The sequence below is a fragment of the Aspergillus piperis genome (genome assembly GCF_003184755.1).
Source record: "Aspergillus piperis CBS 112811 unplaced genomic scaffold BO85scaffold_8, whole genome shotgun sequence".
Lineage (NCBI taxonomy): Eukaryota > Fungi > Ascomycota > Eurotiomycetes > Eurotiales > Aspergillaceae > Aspergillus > Aspergillus piperis.
In genome coordinates, this window is record NW_020291598.1 from 708,782 (window position 1) to 723,690 (window position 14,909).

A 14,909-nucleotide genomic window follows, 5' to 3' on the forward strand; every position below is an offset into this window, starting at 1 on the left:
AAAAAAAAAAAAAAAAAAAAAAAAAAAAAAAAACAATTCTTGAGTATGGTATCATTACGAAACAAGCAAAACAATGGCATTGATTCGAGTGGCGCTGGTATAGAAGTGCTAAGGGAAGTATGATATGATTATCTGCTTTCGCAAGTTTCTGTCATAACAGGCATGGGTGATATCGAAAGGCGGGCATTACTAGTCTTTTCATTCATGAACATCTGCCTACTCATACACGGACCAAATACACATGCAGAATGGCTGCATTGTTATTCAAGAGATGTTTACACGGAGATTCAGCTCTTCATCGCCAGCAGTACCTGAAACGTCGGCAATTAAGCAAGTTGCGGATGATGTCAAAACCATAGCGGGAATTGCCTATACTCAGAAAGTACCGTTTATGAAGCTTTGTGAATTATCTCCAGGTTCGGAGCGCCACTCCCCACAGCTGACTCGATGTACAAGGAGGAAGACGACTGGAGATCGAGGGAATCGGTGGAGCCGGGCCCGTTTTTGGGATCATCGACTTCCTGTCATCTCGCTTAGCCGCTGGCGTGTTTCTACCCGCCGTACAAACCCCAATCTATCTCCGGCATTTGACATCGACAGTTCCAACTTCATCTTATCCACTCGATTAATCTAGCTTTCGGCGCATCTACAGCTCGTATGATGGATCCGCCTTGCAGGCATGGCGACTCGATTGACGACTGCGTGATTCTTCATGGTTCTACCAATCTGCAGCCCCCATGACTTCTGAAACAGCGAATCTCCGAGCAACGCCATCGAGCTGCCTCGGCCATAGATCCTTTCATCAAACTGGAACTAATCTGGAGGTGACGGAAGCTTCGCTTAGCTTGATCAATGCCCAAGAAGTTTGGCAGAGCTGATCATCCGAGAAATGTTTAAATAGTATGAACGGCCCTCGCAATGATTCTTCACCGCAAGCAGATCGTTCTCTTCCGACTCGCCAGTCTTTCATTCTTTTCACTTGCTGATCTTCATTGATTGAAGTTCTTCCATTCTTTCGCCACTCTTTAGATATTCCGCTGTGCGTGAATCAAGATAAAATGCCTCTTTCCAAGATCGTGGGAGTTCTGCTGGCCTCAGCTTCCCTTGTGGCCGGACATGGCTACGTGTCGAGCATCGAGGTGGACGGTACTACTTACGGTGGTTACCTGGTTGACACTTACTACTACGAGTCCGATCCCCCGGAGCTGATTGCCTGGTCTACGAACGCCACGGATGATGGATATGTCTCTCCCACCCAATACGAGAGCTCCAACATCGTCTGCCATCGTGGCTCCGCTCCTGGTGCACTTGAAGCTCCGGTCGCTCCGGGTGGAACCGTCAAGATGACATGGAATACTTGGCCCGATGACCACCATGGGCCAGTGATCACCTACCTGGCCAACTGCAATGGCTCTTGCGCTGACGTCGATAAGACGGCTCTGCAATTTTTCAAGATCGATGCTGGTGGCCTGATCGATGATTCCGAGATCCCCGGCACCTGGGCTACCGACAAGCTTATCGACAACAACTACACTCGCAGCATTACCATCCCGTCTGATATCGAGGCTGGAAGCTATGTTCTTCGCCACGAGATTATTGCCCTGCACGGTGCTGAGGACTTGGATGGCGCCCAGAACTACCCCCAGTGCATCAACCTGAACGTCACCGGAAGCGGCACTGCCACCCCGAGTGGAACCCTGGGAACTGCACTGTACAAGGACACCGACCCCGGCATTTACGTCGACATCTGGCAGAGCATCAGCAGTTATACCATCCCTGGACCGACCCTCTACACCGCTGGCAGCACTGCCACCGCTGCTGCTGATACGACTACCACTGCTGCTGCTACCAGCGCCTCGACGACCGAAGCCGCTGTCGTGACTTCTGCTGCTGCCTCTTCTGCTGGCGCTGGATCCCAGACCACCATGGTCACCTCCTCTCGTCCTCAGCCCACTGGTAGCTCCGACAGTTCCTCTGGTGTTGTTAGCTCTGATAGCACCAACAGCCAGTCCGGCAGTGGCTCGGCGGCTGGCGGCCAGTTCGGTCAAACCCAGCCTGGCATGGCAGGATCCGACAACGCCAGCCCCTCCGACTCGGCCTCTACCCCCACCAGCTCCACCCCCAGCGCTGCTTCCAGCTCCGCATCTTCGGCTACCTCGGGTGTCCTGAGCGGCTCTTGCAGCCAGGAAGACTACTGGTACTGCAATGGCGGCACGGCATTCCAGCGTTGCGTCAACGGCGAGTGGGATGCGTCTCAGAGCATGGCCGCAGGCACTGAGTGCACTCCTGGTATCTCGGAGACGCTGACGATCGCTGCTTCTTCGAAGCGTCGCAATGTTAGCGGTCTGCGCCGTCGTCGCTTGTAAGAATGATGGCAGACTATCGTATTGTGAGTGGTGTTTGGAGGATCTGCGGCATACGTGGCCTACATCATTTTTCTCTTCATGTGTATACTTACGTTACCTTTGACCAGCTCTAGAAGCTTTGATAGTGAAAGACATGGAGTCAAATATAACGCGTGTAACGCAAAAACTCAAATTCCATCGCGTGTCATACCAAGCTTTCGTAGTATTATCTCAGATGTTCAGACCCTTCGCTTCTTGATCCATACTAGCAGATCAAGTCTAGTGAGTAGGTCTTTGAATCCTCTCTTAATCCAGAATTTGCCTTCCTACTCTAATATCACTCTGAGTGTTCTTATCGTATTGATATCCCCAAATTTTACAGAAGGCACCGTGACTTCAACGTACCTTGGTATAAATTCTTAGTGATGCTATAAGGTGGCTGGTACTAGAAGACGTCAGTTAAAAGTTCCAGACTTGAATATCTATGTATGTCATGCGTAGAAGCTCTACGATAAAGTGGCCACGAACCTGATTCTCGGTTAATTCCCTATGCTGTTCTGAGTATGCAAAGGCCAAGTCCGATGACATCCTTTCATAGTAAGGACCATCTTTCCTTTCTAAGTATCCGAGTACTGCATCTTCCTTAAATCTGAGGAGAGAGCTTCAATTGAACATAAGACATATCTACACAACTTAAGAAGTACCTCCCACCTTCTTGCTACTCCAGCACTGCCGCCGGGGACTGCAAATTGTAGATCATCGGGGACCCATAAACCAATTGTCTGTCAATATACAATTCATCACACTTCATACTTATCCGTCACATTATCTCTTATGGTGAATGCTCCGAGCTGAGCTGATGCATACATATATCCTTTCAATCCGGCTGTTAGTGTTACTCATTGGGATTTGGACTCAACAAATTACATCGACCATCATTTCGGGATCTGCGATATAGTCGGTGGCAACCTAGCCCTCAGCTGAAGCTGAGGTTGATGATGTACACGGTGTATACTCTTCCAATTAAATCAATGACCGAGTATTTAGAAAAAGAAACCATACTGCCCGTCTATAAAAGACCGTACACAATCCACGATGGGCTGAGCAGCTCATCACTCAACTCCTCTCCTCTTTATAAAACCTTCGTCTTTGATCATCTACTCCAATCGAAACCCCGAAAGCATATCCACTCTATCAACAACCAACATGAAATTCTCAACCATCCTTTCAGCCGTTACCCTCTTTATTGCCCTCGTGGCAGCCACCCCCACGCCCGCGAATGAAGCAGTCGCGGAATCTGCACCCTCACAGGTGGTATGATACCTACCCATCTTAGATAGAAAGATTATTGAAGCCATTGTATCACTATCTATGATGAAGAATATTTGCCCCAATCTACAGGCTACGTCTTGCTGCGATTCCTGCCGATTCGAGCTCGGGGAAGAAGGTGGCATCTCATGTTGCCAGAACTGCGGTTGTAGCGTTCAGTAAAATACCAAATACCACAGCAGCATTTAAGTACATGATCATGGCAAGTGGGGGATTATGAGAAATTGTGATGGTGGTGAGGTGGGAGTTGCGAGGTACTTTTTTGGTGTGGGATACTTTGGTGACAGTGGTGTGGGATCCTTGGGGCTTTAGTCCTGATTGTCTTGGTCTAAGCTTGGTCTGTTGTGTCCTTTGTGCCCGCCTTGAGTTCGGTCCTGCTGCAACAGTTGTGGTCCATCTCACAGTAGTGTTATGCGAATGCCAATTCAGTTTGATCACAAGGAGGTAAGATGCATTAGAGTATCTGTTTAGATAGGTTTCAATTGGCAAGAGTAGTTTGAAATCATTGGTCGAATGTTTTTGTAACTATGTATGAAGCCTGTCCAGTAAAAGGAGTGTTTTCTTTTGATATGATGAAAGCTCTGACGGGAGATCCTGTCTTCATTGAGCTTTAGTCTCTGGTTACTTTCTATACTCACGTCCGTGGTACCAGGATCCTAGCCCCAGGATCATTGGAGATAAGCAGATGAATACCGTTGTGCTTGAACATGCTGCGCAAATCTCCTAACAGGTATATGAGTTCTACTACAACACCTAGTACTGCTGCTGCACAGAATTCCTGTGCAATGGCCCATGGACCACCATCTGGTGTTGCATACATCGCGTATGGCAACCCCCTTGAGATATTATATGCAGGCATTTATAATATTGCAGCGGGGCCCTCGGGGTGTACATTATTCCTGTATTTTATGCTGATTCAAAGCCAATTTAAGTCCCTGTTGAACACCTTCGATCTTTGGTGGGTATGCCTCGTAGAGACTTCGCCAACAAACATTCCGAGCTTTTATGCGCCGTTCTAGATTGGCTCTCTTTAAGTGTGTAAGGGTAGCACATAAGATCTGGAATATCATTACAACCCGTCTATAACGCGACGTTGACCCCACACAACATTAGGAAGTAACAGAGAGATCTTTGATGAAACAGAGCACAATAGTACGAGTCCAGCTAGTTTGAAATGGCGTCGGAGAGGTGCGATCGAAAGAAAAGCTCGGTGATAATGAACCCGACGAGCTGCAGAGTAGAGAGGATTCAACCACTCACGGGGACACTTTCGACTTCTGTGGATGAGGCATACAAACGCTTGAGGAATTTGTCTTAGCCTTGGAATGCAATATGATTGCTGCCAAATGCAGATGGCGCTGCATGACTGCTTTCTCCGGAGGGGTCCCCTAATTCTGGTGGGTTACTGATTAGATGAGTATGTTGTATGACCTCAAAATAGTAGAGAAATATGCATTGAGTCCGGACACTAAGGATATGGTAGGATAGTGATATGATCATCTAGAGTGTCCGCCATCCCCCCTCACCGAGCTAGTGTATGCGGTGTAGCGTCCACCTCCTTCTCCCAGTCTTCCCCTCGGATAAATATGTATTGATGTGTATTCCTCCGTTGAGATGTCGATCGACTACCAGTAAGCCTCCTGGTGCAACCCTCCACATGCCGAGGAGACTGGGCTACATGTTTGTCCTCTGCCAGCGAGACACAGCCCACTTTTCTTCTCTTTTCCACTCACCCCTTTCTTTTCTTCTCAGCATTGGTGCAAATTGTAGCTATACCGTTATCGCAATATCTCTAAGACAATGATATACAGATCTAGAAGCCGTGCCAGCTAGGATTGACTATCCCTCTAGCTCAAGGTAGCCTATTCGAGGGGGTTCTAATGTAGTATGCCATTTTATGGACCTTTTCGTACACTTGATGCATATTGCTTCACTTGAGCAAGGAGCGACGATGTCTCTAGTGACATATGCTAACCAAGTAGTGACGAATAGCTCGCAGACAATAGATAATCTGATTCCTCTAGGTTTTAGGGTCCGGTTTTCTCGGAGCCGAAGACCAGTCGGAAGTATTTTCCGATGCCTAGTGAGTGGCCATCACTCTCCCAGGACTTGATCCACCACCCCCTTTTTTGATAAGTCTTACACACGAAAAACAAGTCTAACTACTTTATAGACTACGATTTTTGAACCAATATCTCATTGGTCTGCCGGAGTTTGGGCACTTAGCATGGCAGAAGCACTAACGCATGTGTATCCTCAGCCGTTCAGCCGCACGGATGGGTCGATAACCTAGCCGCCTCAATAGTTCCATTCCTGCTTTTGCCTCTTCTGCGTGGGAAATACCATGATGTAGTTCGACCTGCGGGGTAATCTGCTATCCTGAGCGCATTGAAGCCTACCGCATTCGCGGCTGGAGACAGGTTGCACCGAGTCGGGTGAAAATGCAGAAGATACCCAGCTTGACAGGAAGGGATCATCAACTACGGCTTCCCTTTACAGCAAAGCAGGCGAATACTTTTTTCGGTGCTTGGACTGCAAGGTGACCTGGTCTCTGATATCGTTGACACGTTTCTCATTGGCCCACAGCCCTTGTACACGTCTTGCTGGTGGTAGGTAGATAGCTGCTTGATCTGCAGCACAACTGCCAGACTTTGCTAATATTTATATGCGAGTGGCGAAGTGGAAATTCTGGAAGAAAGATAGCCAAAAAAAAATAGAGGTGTAATACTATACCGGAACACTGAGTTACCATACTATGTATAATTCAGCCATATGAGTGGATCATGCAGTCGAGCTACGTCCAATGAGTGAGCTAATCCAATCTATGCCACTCCGCAGTATCGGCTGAGTGCGGGTGAACCGAGCTAGTCCACATCTGATTATCTTGTTTTGTGACACTCAGTCGAGAGTCTATGGGCAATTTTGACGGGAGCATCACAGAGGTTTAGGATGTTTACCCACTGTCCTTTCGATGGGAAATAATTTTGCACGTTGATTGTCATACCTTGAAATGCCTTCTGGTTTTCAGATTGCGAGGGATGGCCCAATCAACCCAATTGCTAGAACTTCATTGTTCCACAAGCATTTCAAATTCCTTATTGAATTCCTACTGTCCATAGTCGATAGGGGCCGGTAATATAGTATGTACACTAAGCGCCTTATCTTCATCACTACATACAATCCTTCGATCATCATATGACAGATCGTTGCCAATTAGGCAAAAAAGAATCTTTCTCGGCAAGGAATGGTGGATCTAAGTCTACCAGCGCTGTTAACTGCCACCCACAATTTCTACATTGGGCCCGATGGCAAATACCGCTTTCATAATGAGACTAGGAATGAGGAGCTACTTACGAGCTATTTGCAGTCTTAGAATGCCCAAACCCCCTACTGTGCCGTATTTACTCTTTTTTCCACGGTCTGCTTCATTGCCTTTGCAGCATCCGCGCCTGCAGAACCTACAAACCCCTTGGGTGTTGACCTCAAGAAGCCGGATCTGCAGGGACAACTAAAGGCGCTGCATGTAAAGAGCCAAATTCCAGCTGTATCCCGAGTTGAGGATATTGGAAATAATCATGATTGAAAACAGAACCCATCAACCTGCCATGATACAGACCAATGGAAATGCTGTAAACTATGCGCAGTAACTGAAACAAATCATTTGCCTGCTTGGCTTTGCTGCGCCAATTGTGGCTGTCAGAGGGTTACTCGGGACAACTACTTAGTTAAAGGTCTGGTGATCGTACTTTCTCGATCTCGAATCTTTACCCGGGCCTTTGGTAATTTCATGCATAGTCCTGGAAGTGATCTAGTTCATTACGCCTTAGCTCGGGTTTTTCCTGCAATCAGGTTTCCCCGTGCTTTTATGTGATTGCAGAGGCTTATGCTATCTTATTAGTTAATTGACTACTGTAATGGGTGAAGAATGGGAAGATAATCCGCGAAATTCCTCAAGGTAGAGCAATAGACAGCAAGCACGCACTTTGTTCCAGCGGCTAAATTATTCAACGTTCTCGTGACATGATGTCAAGTTGTCGGTAACCCCAGAGATAAATGGGTCAGGTCTCCCTTCGCTTGGATGAACAGAAACCCTGCCACCGTACCTCATGCATGGTTTTGTTTCCTATCTAGAATAACGATGCATTAGGGCTGCTAATATCGGGGTATGAAAAGAATTAGGCTAAGAAAACTAGACTATATGCACCTTCCCGCACCAGGCTCTCTCACAGGTGTCATTGGAGAATGTACTGCCACGCCAATGCGCCTAATTACAAGCTGAAGGGATTTCTGGACCATTTAGGAGTGTAATTTTGTTCTACAGGCATTACAAGAAGATTGGCTGAAACTAGCCTGTATTTGGCAAATGAAGTGGTGGCTACACAGCCGATGTCTCCCCAAACACAGGCTGAGCTATTCTAAACGGGGCAAACGAGCATTAGCAGGCGATTGACATACGAGCTGAATTATTTGAGAACCCCGCACCGATGAGTACAAGGGATATGTCGATTGGGTAATGAAATTTACTGATAACAGTATCTATAGTAGTTGGTTTCTTCTTCTTGTATATTTAAGGCCTGACATCCCAGGTCTGGGTTCTCACTTACCAGCCCCTCATCTAACCAGAAAATTATCATACTTTCAGCTCTAAATCCTTTTCCACTGCGCTCATACAATTTTCAATTCCTATAACCTACCACGCAACTTCATTCGCCTCCATCCTCAATACACTCAATATGAAGATCGCTTCAATTCTTCTCACTGCCGTTTTTGCTGCGTTTGCGGCTGCTGCACCTGTTGCAAGCGAGGACAGCGTAAGAACTCATATCCCCGTAATTATTTGTATGATCTCTGATAGTTTTGGTTTGTGACCGGAATAGACCGCCACCACTACTTGTCCTAATGTCAAGGCATTAGCATGCTGTTATACCTGTCAACAGCTGTCATCATCAGCGGGGATCCAGTCCATATGTTGTGGCTCTTGTGGATGCCCGCCGACTCTTTGAGCAACATTGCAGATATTTTCAGTCTTACTCCAACAAGCTCGTCCTCTCATCTGCGTCTTTATCATTTGTTTTGTTTGAATTTTGTGCCTCAGTGCAGGTTTTCCCTGTCAACCAGGTTTTCCTGTGCTTTTATGTGAATGCAGAGGCTTATATGTAACTGTTTACATGCCTTGGTGCAGAGTTGATGACTAGCCTCGGGCATGACCACTACAATGAATGTATGTGATATCTTACTCCCTGTCTAGCTCAGATAAAAGTTCTATTGGTGTTCTAAATCTATAATTTCGAACCAAGAAGAGGTGCGGGGACATGCCTTTATCCCAGAAGTTCTCTACTTGCGTCCTGCGACGATTTTCAGTGTGGCTTTGAGTTGTCTCTAGATGAAGATGCAAGAAAGACTATGAAGGTTGGAATGTTGAACACCAGGAGAGGTACGCCAGACTCGAGATCTAGAGATATTTCACCCTCCGGTGATAGAAGGCTTATTTATATCTCTGCTGAGTAACAACTGGTAGACAATAATAATAACAAATATGTAGCAAGAGAAGAATAGAACAAATCCTTGATTGGCTTTGCACTGCACGTTACATGGTGATAACCGTCACCATTAAAGACTTTCATTACTAGCACAGAAGATCATTCTTATCCATTTATGGGTTAGATTGCAGGGTGGCAAGCTCTCTTGTCCAACAAGACGTGTATTGGGGGACCCTGGAATAGGCCCGAACCGCCCCACACCCGGGACCCTAGGAAACGAGCTAATTGGCCCCCACGGCCATTAGTACGTTTTAGCGGGTGATCTAGATATGAGCTAGTTGCAATCGACATGCCAGCTATTTAATACACCCCGTGACAGATAAGACCGAGATTCAGTATTCGAGCAGGAATAGAAATTTGGAATCTCGTAGCGGATCATTACTGCTCTTGTCTCATTTTACCTGGAGGCATCACACTTCCAAAGTCACATACTTTAGTGCCATTGGGAAGGCACGCATGATTGGGCCTTGAGAAGGATTTGCTTGCACCGATGCACCGCGCATTTTACCGAAGCATTGCCACCCCACTTGATGTCTGCCATTATTGCTAGTTGGCGTCTATTTTAGCTTTCTCTTGGGGAGTAAAAGGCTCACGATTGAGAGATAGGGCTGGAGCCGGTTGAACTATGGAACACTAAGCACCTGTGACAACACGAAACCTAAGCCTTTGCCGGATCTCAAATATTATATCTAACTACTGTCAAGCGTTGGAATGGCTAAGGGAAAGAGTAAGTTCGATTTCTGCTACTAACTGTCCGTGCTGTAAGGGAGTATCCTTCCGCGGCGCCGCGGAAGCCCCGCCATTCCAATGCGTGTTACCGTCTTACTGCAGGTTGGGGCGTGGAGCCGAAGAATGCTGAACATGCTGACCTGTACCCGAAGGCTTCTGTCACCGTTGATTATCGAGGGTTGGTTTGTTGCCGGATAGGGGCTCTTCTCCCCCGCGGTGTGTTGGGAAATGGCATGCTGTCAGTGGGACTGGGAAGTTCATATCAACGTCTCCAGGACTACTGCACGAACCTTGCAGTGATTCTCCGTTCCCTGGCTAGCAAGTGATAGTAGGGATCAGGATATATCTAGCGCTCCTATGCCGGTTCAAAGGAATAAAAAGACCGACGCTGACTATGACATGATATCTAACTTCTTTCTCGCCTGACTGTTACTTGGATGTGGCTGATTAAGATTGGGATTCAAGAAGGAATATGGAAAAGCATGGAGATATGTTCACCGATTCAAAACATTATCCCTCAGCGCAAATGAAGGGCCTACCTTCAACATCCACTATCGTTCTGCCGCGGAGTGATAGCCTGTACTACATACCGATCCGAGTAGACCGCTCCTTATCAGATCAGCAATGAATGCAGGCACCGCATTGTTTCACCCCTTGAATGTAAGTCATGAGATGTCAGATGATTGGCTTTAATAACTCTACAACAAACTCCTTGCTTTATACACCTTTCTAGTGAGACCGCTAGTCCTAGATAAAGGGAGTCGTAGCGCCGGTTTACACCAGTCTAACATTTCCAGCCTCTGACTTTACCCCCTAAGAATTTCCACGTCCATACATCTCAAGTACCAAAATGAGAGTTTCGGCTATTATTACACTCCTCTCCTCTGCCTTGGTGGCGGCCAGACCTTTGCAAGATCCTAAAGGACAACCCAGTACAGCCATGATGAAACGACAGGTAAGACATTATGAGTTGACATTATATCTCCCTGAATATAAAATTTACCTTGGGGAATCTATAGGACCCTTCCAAGTGTCCTGATAGCCAAACCGCTTTCTGCTGTTCTGGTTGTCTTGTCACTTCTCCATTTGACTCCCAGACAGGCCGCACTCCGACGTCTTGTTGCAAGGACTGTGGCTGTTAGAATATTGTTCAATCGGCAGCCATCACACTCTACCTCAGGGTCTCGACGTTAACCTCACGATATTGCATGAGAATGGCTTGGTCTGAGATTACCTATATATCTAGGTTCTCCTATACTATAGGCGAATACAAACGCGTCTTATGTCACCTTTACCCTGGCACAGACTCGAGCTTTAATACCGTAGCGCCTGCCCATTACCTTTGCTGATAGCCGTTATCTGCCAAATTATGAGATTACATACACTAAGGACATTGCATATAGAAGTATTGGAGAACCAGCATGCTAATGACTGATCAAAGGGTAGATGATTGCTTTTCCTTTCCCCGGGCATCGTCCGTCAACAGCCAAACGTCATACTGGCTAATTGGTACCGCCATTTTTATTTCTAAGCATATCGGTAGCTGAGGGTATGATTCTTTGAACTGTACCGCCAAGCTCTTATATAATATTTCGCTCTGGTCTCGTAACTTGGAATGATGTGCGCATCTATTGTGTGGGATTACCAATATCTTTCACTATCTTTGGGGTAGCCAACCCGCGCTGCGGCTCCTGGTGTACCGGTTTAGAGCAGTCACTGAAAGCCGCTCAAAGACATATTCTTTTGAGTTAGTTGTATCTCGGATAAACATAGGAAAAAATGAACCCCTTCGAGTGTATACGAGCCGTACGCTTTGAAGTCCTCTCCATGAAATACACTTGGCGTATATATTATCGTGGCTGGATTGAAAGAATTACATTCTGCTTCGAGCGAGTCTATAACGGGACGGACTAATTAGGCGGATGCGATCCGCAGACTTCAATGCTTCAGGACGTACAGCCAGCCGGTCAGCTTAGCCACCCCAGTAATTGGTTTTTGCTTTTGGCCCAGGTACGTGCCCAAAATTGAGGCTGTGTGCGGAGTATGGGGTGTTTGTCTATGATCACTAGGCTTTTGTAGTCTAGCTCGCATGATGTTTTGGTATGGTTATTGTTCTTGAATCTGCACAATTAGGGTAGTCCGGTGAGGGTCTCTGACTACAAGGTGCTACTATTCAAGGCAGGCATCGATGATTCCCACTCACCGCCACAATCGGGTTACACGGAGTCTGCGCTTCGATGCAGGTGACGGTCTCATGAATGTGGGGTTTTGACACTGAACAGTGTAGTACAACCGGACGGGCTGGCTGACTGGTCGATCTACAGCTCTTATTGCCTAAAAGCCGTACCGAAAAGTTTCAAATATGAGTTCGAAAAAGGAATTGTCACATAATCGATAAGTCCGGTGATGTATATATAAAGTAAGGAGAGATGGAACTCGAGCCTGCATGGTGCTGAGTAACGGTTCTATCGCGGGTTTATAAAGACATCATCGTCCACCCCAGTTCTGGAGATTTTCCAAGACACATCCTTCACCGCTTTGAGCATTCCTTCGAATACTAAATAGAATTACTACTATTCGTATCGAAAATTCAAACATGAAGTTCCTCACTATCCTCTCCACCGCCCTCTTTGTCGCCTTTGTGGCAGCTACTCCTGCCAACGAGGATATGGCGAAGCGACAGGTATAGCAACCCGCGCAGATAATATTCCCCACCTACATCCCATCATGTATAACTGATAAACACAATTATAGGCTCTTACCGACGGCTGTCAAACTCAACAGGCTAGTGACTGCTGCTTATCTTGCTGGGATGATTACGTCAACGATCATACCTTTGACACGGGCAGCTGTTGCAGGGGCTGTGGCTGTCAATGGAATTGAATATCCCGCCTAATACACGGATACAACCATTAAGTCAAGGATATAATATGTGCAAAGATTGGGCAAGCATACAGCGACTGGACTGTCTTGATTCTATTGTATCCTAAAAGTAAGAAAGTCGAACAATGAAGGTTCAAGATTGAGTGACGACTGAAGAGTGTTAAGTCTTGATCCAAACTAGTTTGCCAGTAGGCCAAAGCGATACGTCACTGGCAACCAAGGAGCAGGGTGACTCAAATATCTCATCATTCCAATTGGCTCTGTCTCGGTTACTTTGGTGGCTTGAGGGTGTATTAAGTACTACGTGAAATAGATGGAGCGAAGCCGATCTGCCTCAACTTGCAGGCCAGACTGCTATCAACAAATCCAAAGTGAATATGTCCCATTGGATAGTAATTTGACTTTGTCTGAACAAAAGCAGATTATATACTGCAGCTAACTAACTGAAGTTCCATGGCCTGTCATTTCAATCAAATCTCGACATGCTCATCGCTACCTGCAGTCTCCATGCATGCTGGAACTCCAGCTGAGGCAAACAAGTTAGCGATGAACATGCCTGTCCTTCCTTGTCTCCTAAATCAATATTGAATTGGTTGGTTGGGGATTTGTAATTCAGCATATGGCCAATTGAATCATCCAAGCACCTGATTGTGTCTGCAGTCAGAGGTTAGACCAATAACGCCATATGCAATGTGACTTGAGCGGGACGGACCGAAGGACTGAAGCAGACAACGTATCAGTCCCACTTATCGATCACGCAATTATCAACTGCGAGGTACTGCTACTTTCCTCTCACAGGGCTGACTGACCAATGTCTCGAGCCGCAGAGAAAGTGTGCTTCTTGGACCTGCATCACCCTTTCACGTTGCCGAAGTTAACAGTACCGAGCACATGGCTACTGCAGGCCTGACGAGCCAGATCAGCTCATGCGGCTGCGGAGCTGTTTACAGCTGAAACCTCCGGTCTCATGCCCGGTTGTAGGGTTGTGAGAGTTACAAACAAGCCAGTATGGTTTCTGCTCTGTTATGCCTTGGTCTGGGTTTAGCCTACTAGATTAGGTTCTTTTATACCATTATGCATATGCAAAGACTTTTTGTGATATACCCTTGGAGTATCTGGATAATGAAAGGTTCTGTCCTTGTGTTCGCGATTCAGTTTTATAGGGAAGACCCCCAAGGGTGCATGCATTGTTTCAGCAGTTATATCGAGCTACCCTCGTTATAAAGGAAAGCTTGAGATATCATTATTCAGGACTGGAGCAGTAGATTTGGATAGTATGTGCCATGGAAATCTGCGATATACGCATAGGATATATATTGACCTGGAAGGAGCTTCAAATATTATACAAGTAGAGTCGCAGATAATGCGAAAGAACCAGGCCTAGCTAAGGGCATTGTCTAAGCGATGTAGTTATTGTCCTATGCAGAAGCCTACTAAGGTATACATGTGCTTTAGTATCAAATCAGTGCTTGAATGTTGGTCTTTTGGATATGTTGGATGCTAAGAAGCGAGTCAGTTTCTGACCGAGACAGGAGACAGTCCGGGTGGCACGGATATGAATGTCCTCGGCGGTAACTGAAATAGGGCTGTGATGTAAAAGGACTGACCCAGGGAGAGCGTTGATACTTTTCTCCCCATCATGACAAGTACACAATGCCATGAAACCCAGTAAAACCTCTACCGTTTCTCTGAGTATTTGTTAGCTGGACTCCGCTGGTGCATGAGCCTATTTACACACACGCCCTGGGGTCCGCTGGAATCAGAAAGACATTTATGACAGTACGTTTGCCACTTTCTCATTAAAATAGCTTGTATGGCCCATATATATTCCCTATAAAATAAAGCAAACGGCATATCCTCAAGGTCAAAGTATAGAAAGCGCTTGTGCTAACCCCGGAAGTACAAAAGCGACATCCCACCCACGGTAAGACGGTTCGAATCTCGAGGTAGGTTCCAATTCTTTACTTAACTTGATCTTCTTGGAATTCCCATTCCAGCACGATCTTCCCATCCAATTTTTTTAGCCAATTATTGATAGATCGAGGCCCATGTACTCCTTGCCTGTCACTGGAATTGCGGTTGT

General features: G+C 46.5%; 3 protein-coding genes across 3 annotated transcripts; all 3 read left to right on the forward strand.

Annotated features, from left to right (window-relative positions):
* The first annotated feature begins 846 nt into the window (after window positions 1-846).
* On the forward strand, window positions 847-2,497 carry BO85DRAFT_289737 (lytic polysaccharide monooxygenase auxiliary activity family 9 protein). Its single transcript, XM_025655254.1, has one exon. It carries the CDS (start codon window positions 1,059-1,061, stop codon window positions 2,364-2,366), a length of 1,308 nt encoding a protein of 435 aa, XP_025515852.1. The 5' UTR covers window positions 847-1,058; the 3' UTR covers window positions 2,367-2,497.
* A 5,787-nt stretch (window positions 2,498-8,284) lies between these two features.
* BO85DRAFT_519833 (uncharacterized protein) lies at window positions 8,285-8,834 on the forward strand (the record flags this gene model as incomplete). Its single annotated transcript, XM_025665081.1, has 2 exons — window positions 8,285-8,485; window positions 8,589-8,834. Exons 1-2 carry the CDS (start codon window positions 8,408-8,410, stop codon window positions 8,832-8,834), a joined length of 324 nt encoding a protein of 107 aa, XP_025515853.1. The 5' UTR covers window positions 8,285-8,407.
* Window positions 8,835-12,403: 3,569 nt separating this feature from the next.
* BO85DRAFT_449047 (uncharacterized protein) lies at window positions 12,404-13,206 on the forward strand. Its single transcript, XM_025660076.1, has 2 exons — window positions 12,404-12,626; window positions 12,698-13,206. The coding sequence occupies exons 1-2, from the start codon at window positions 12,540-12,542 to the stop codon at window positions 12,824-12,826; spliced, it is 216 nt and encodes a 71-aa protein (XP_025515854.1). The 5' UTR covers window positions 12,404-12,539; the 3' UTR covers window positions 12,827-13,206.
* Window positions 13,207-14,909: the final 1,703 nt, after the last annotated feature.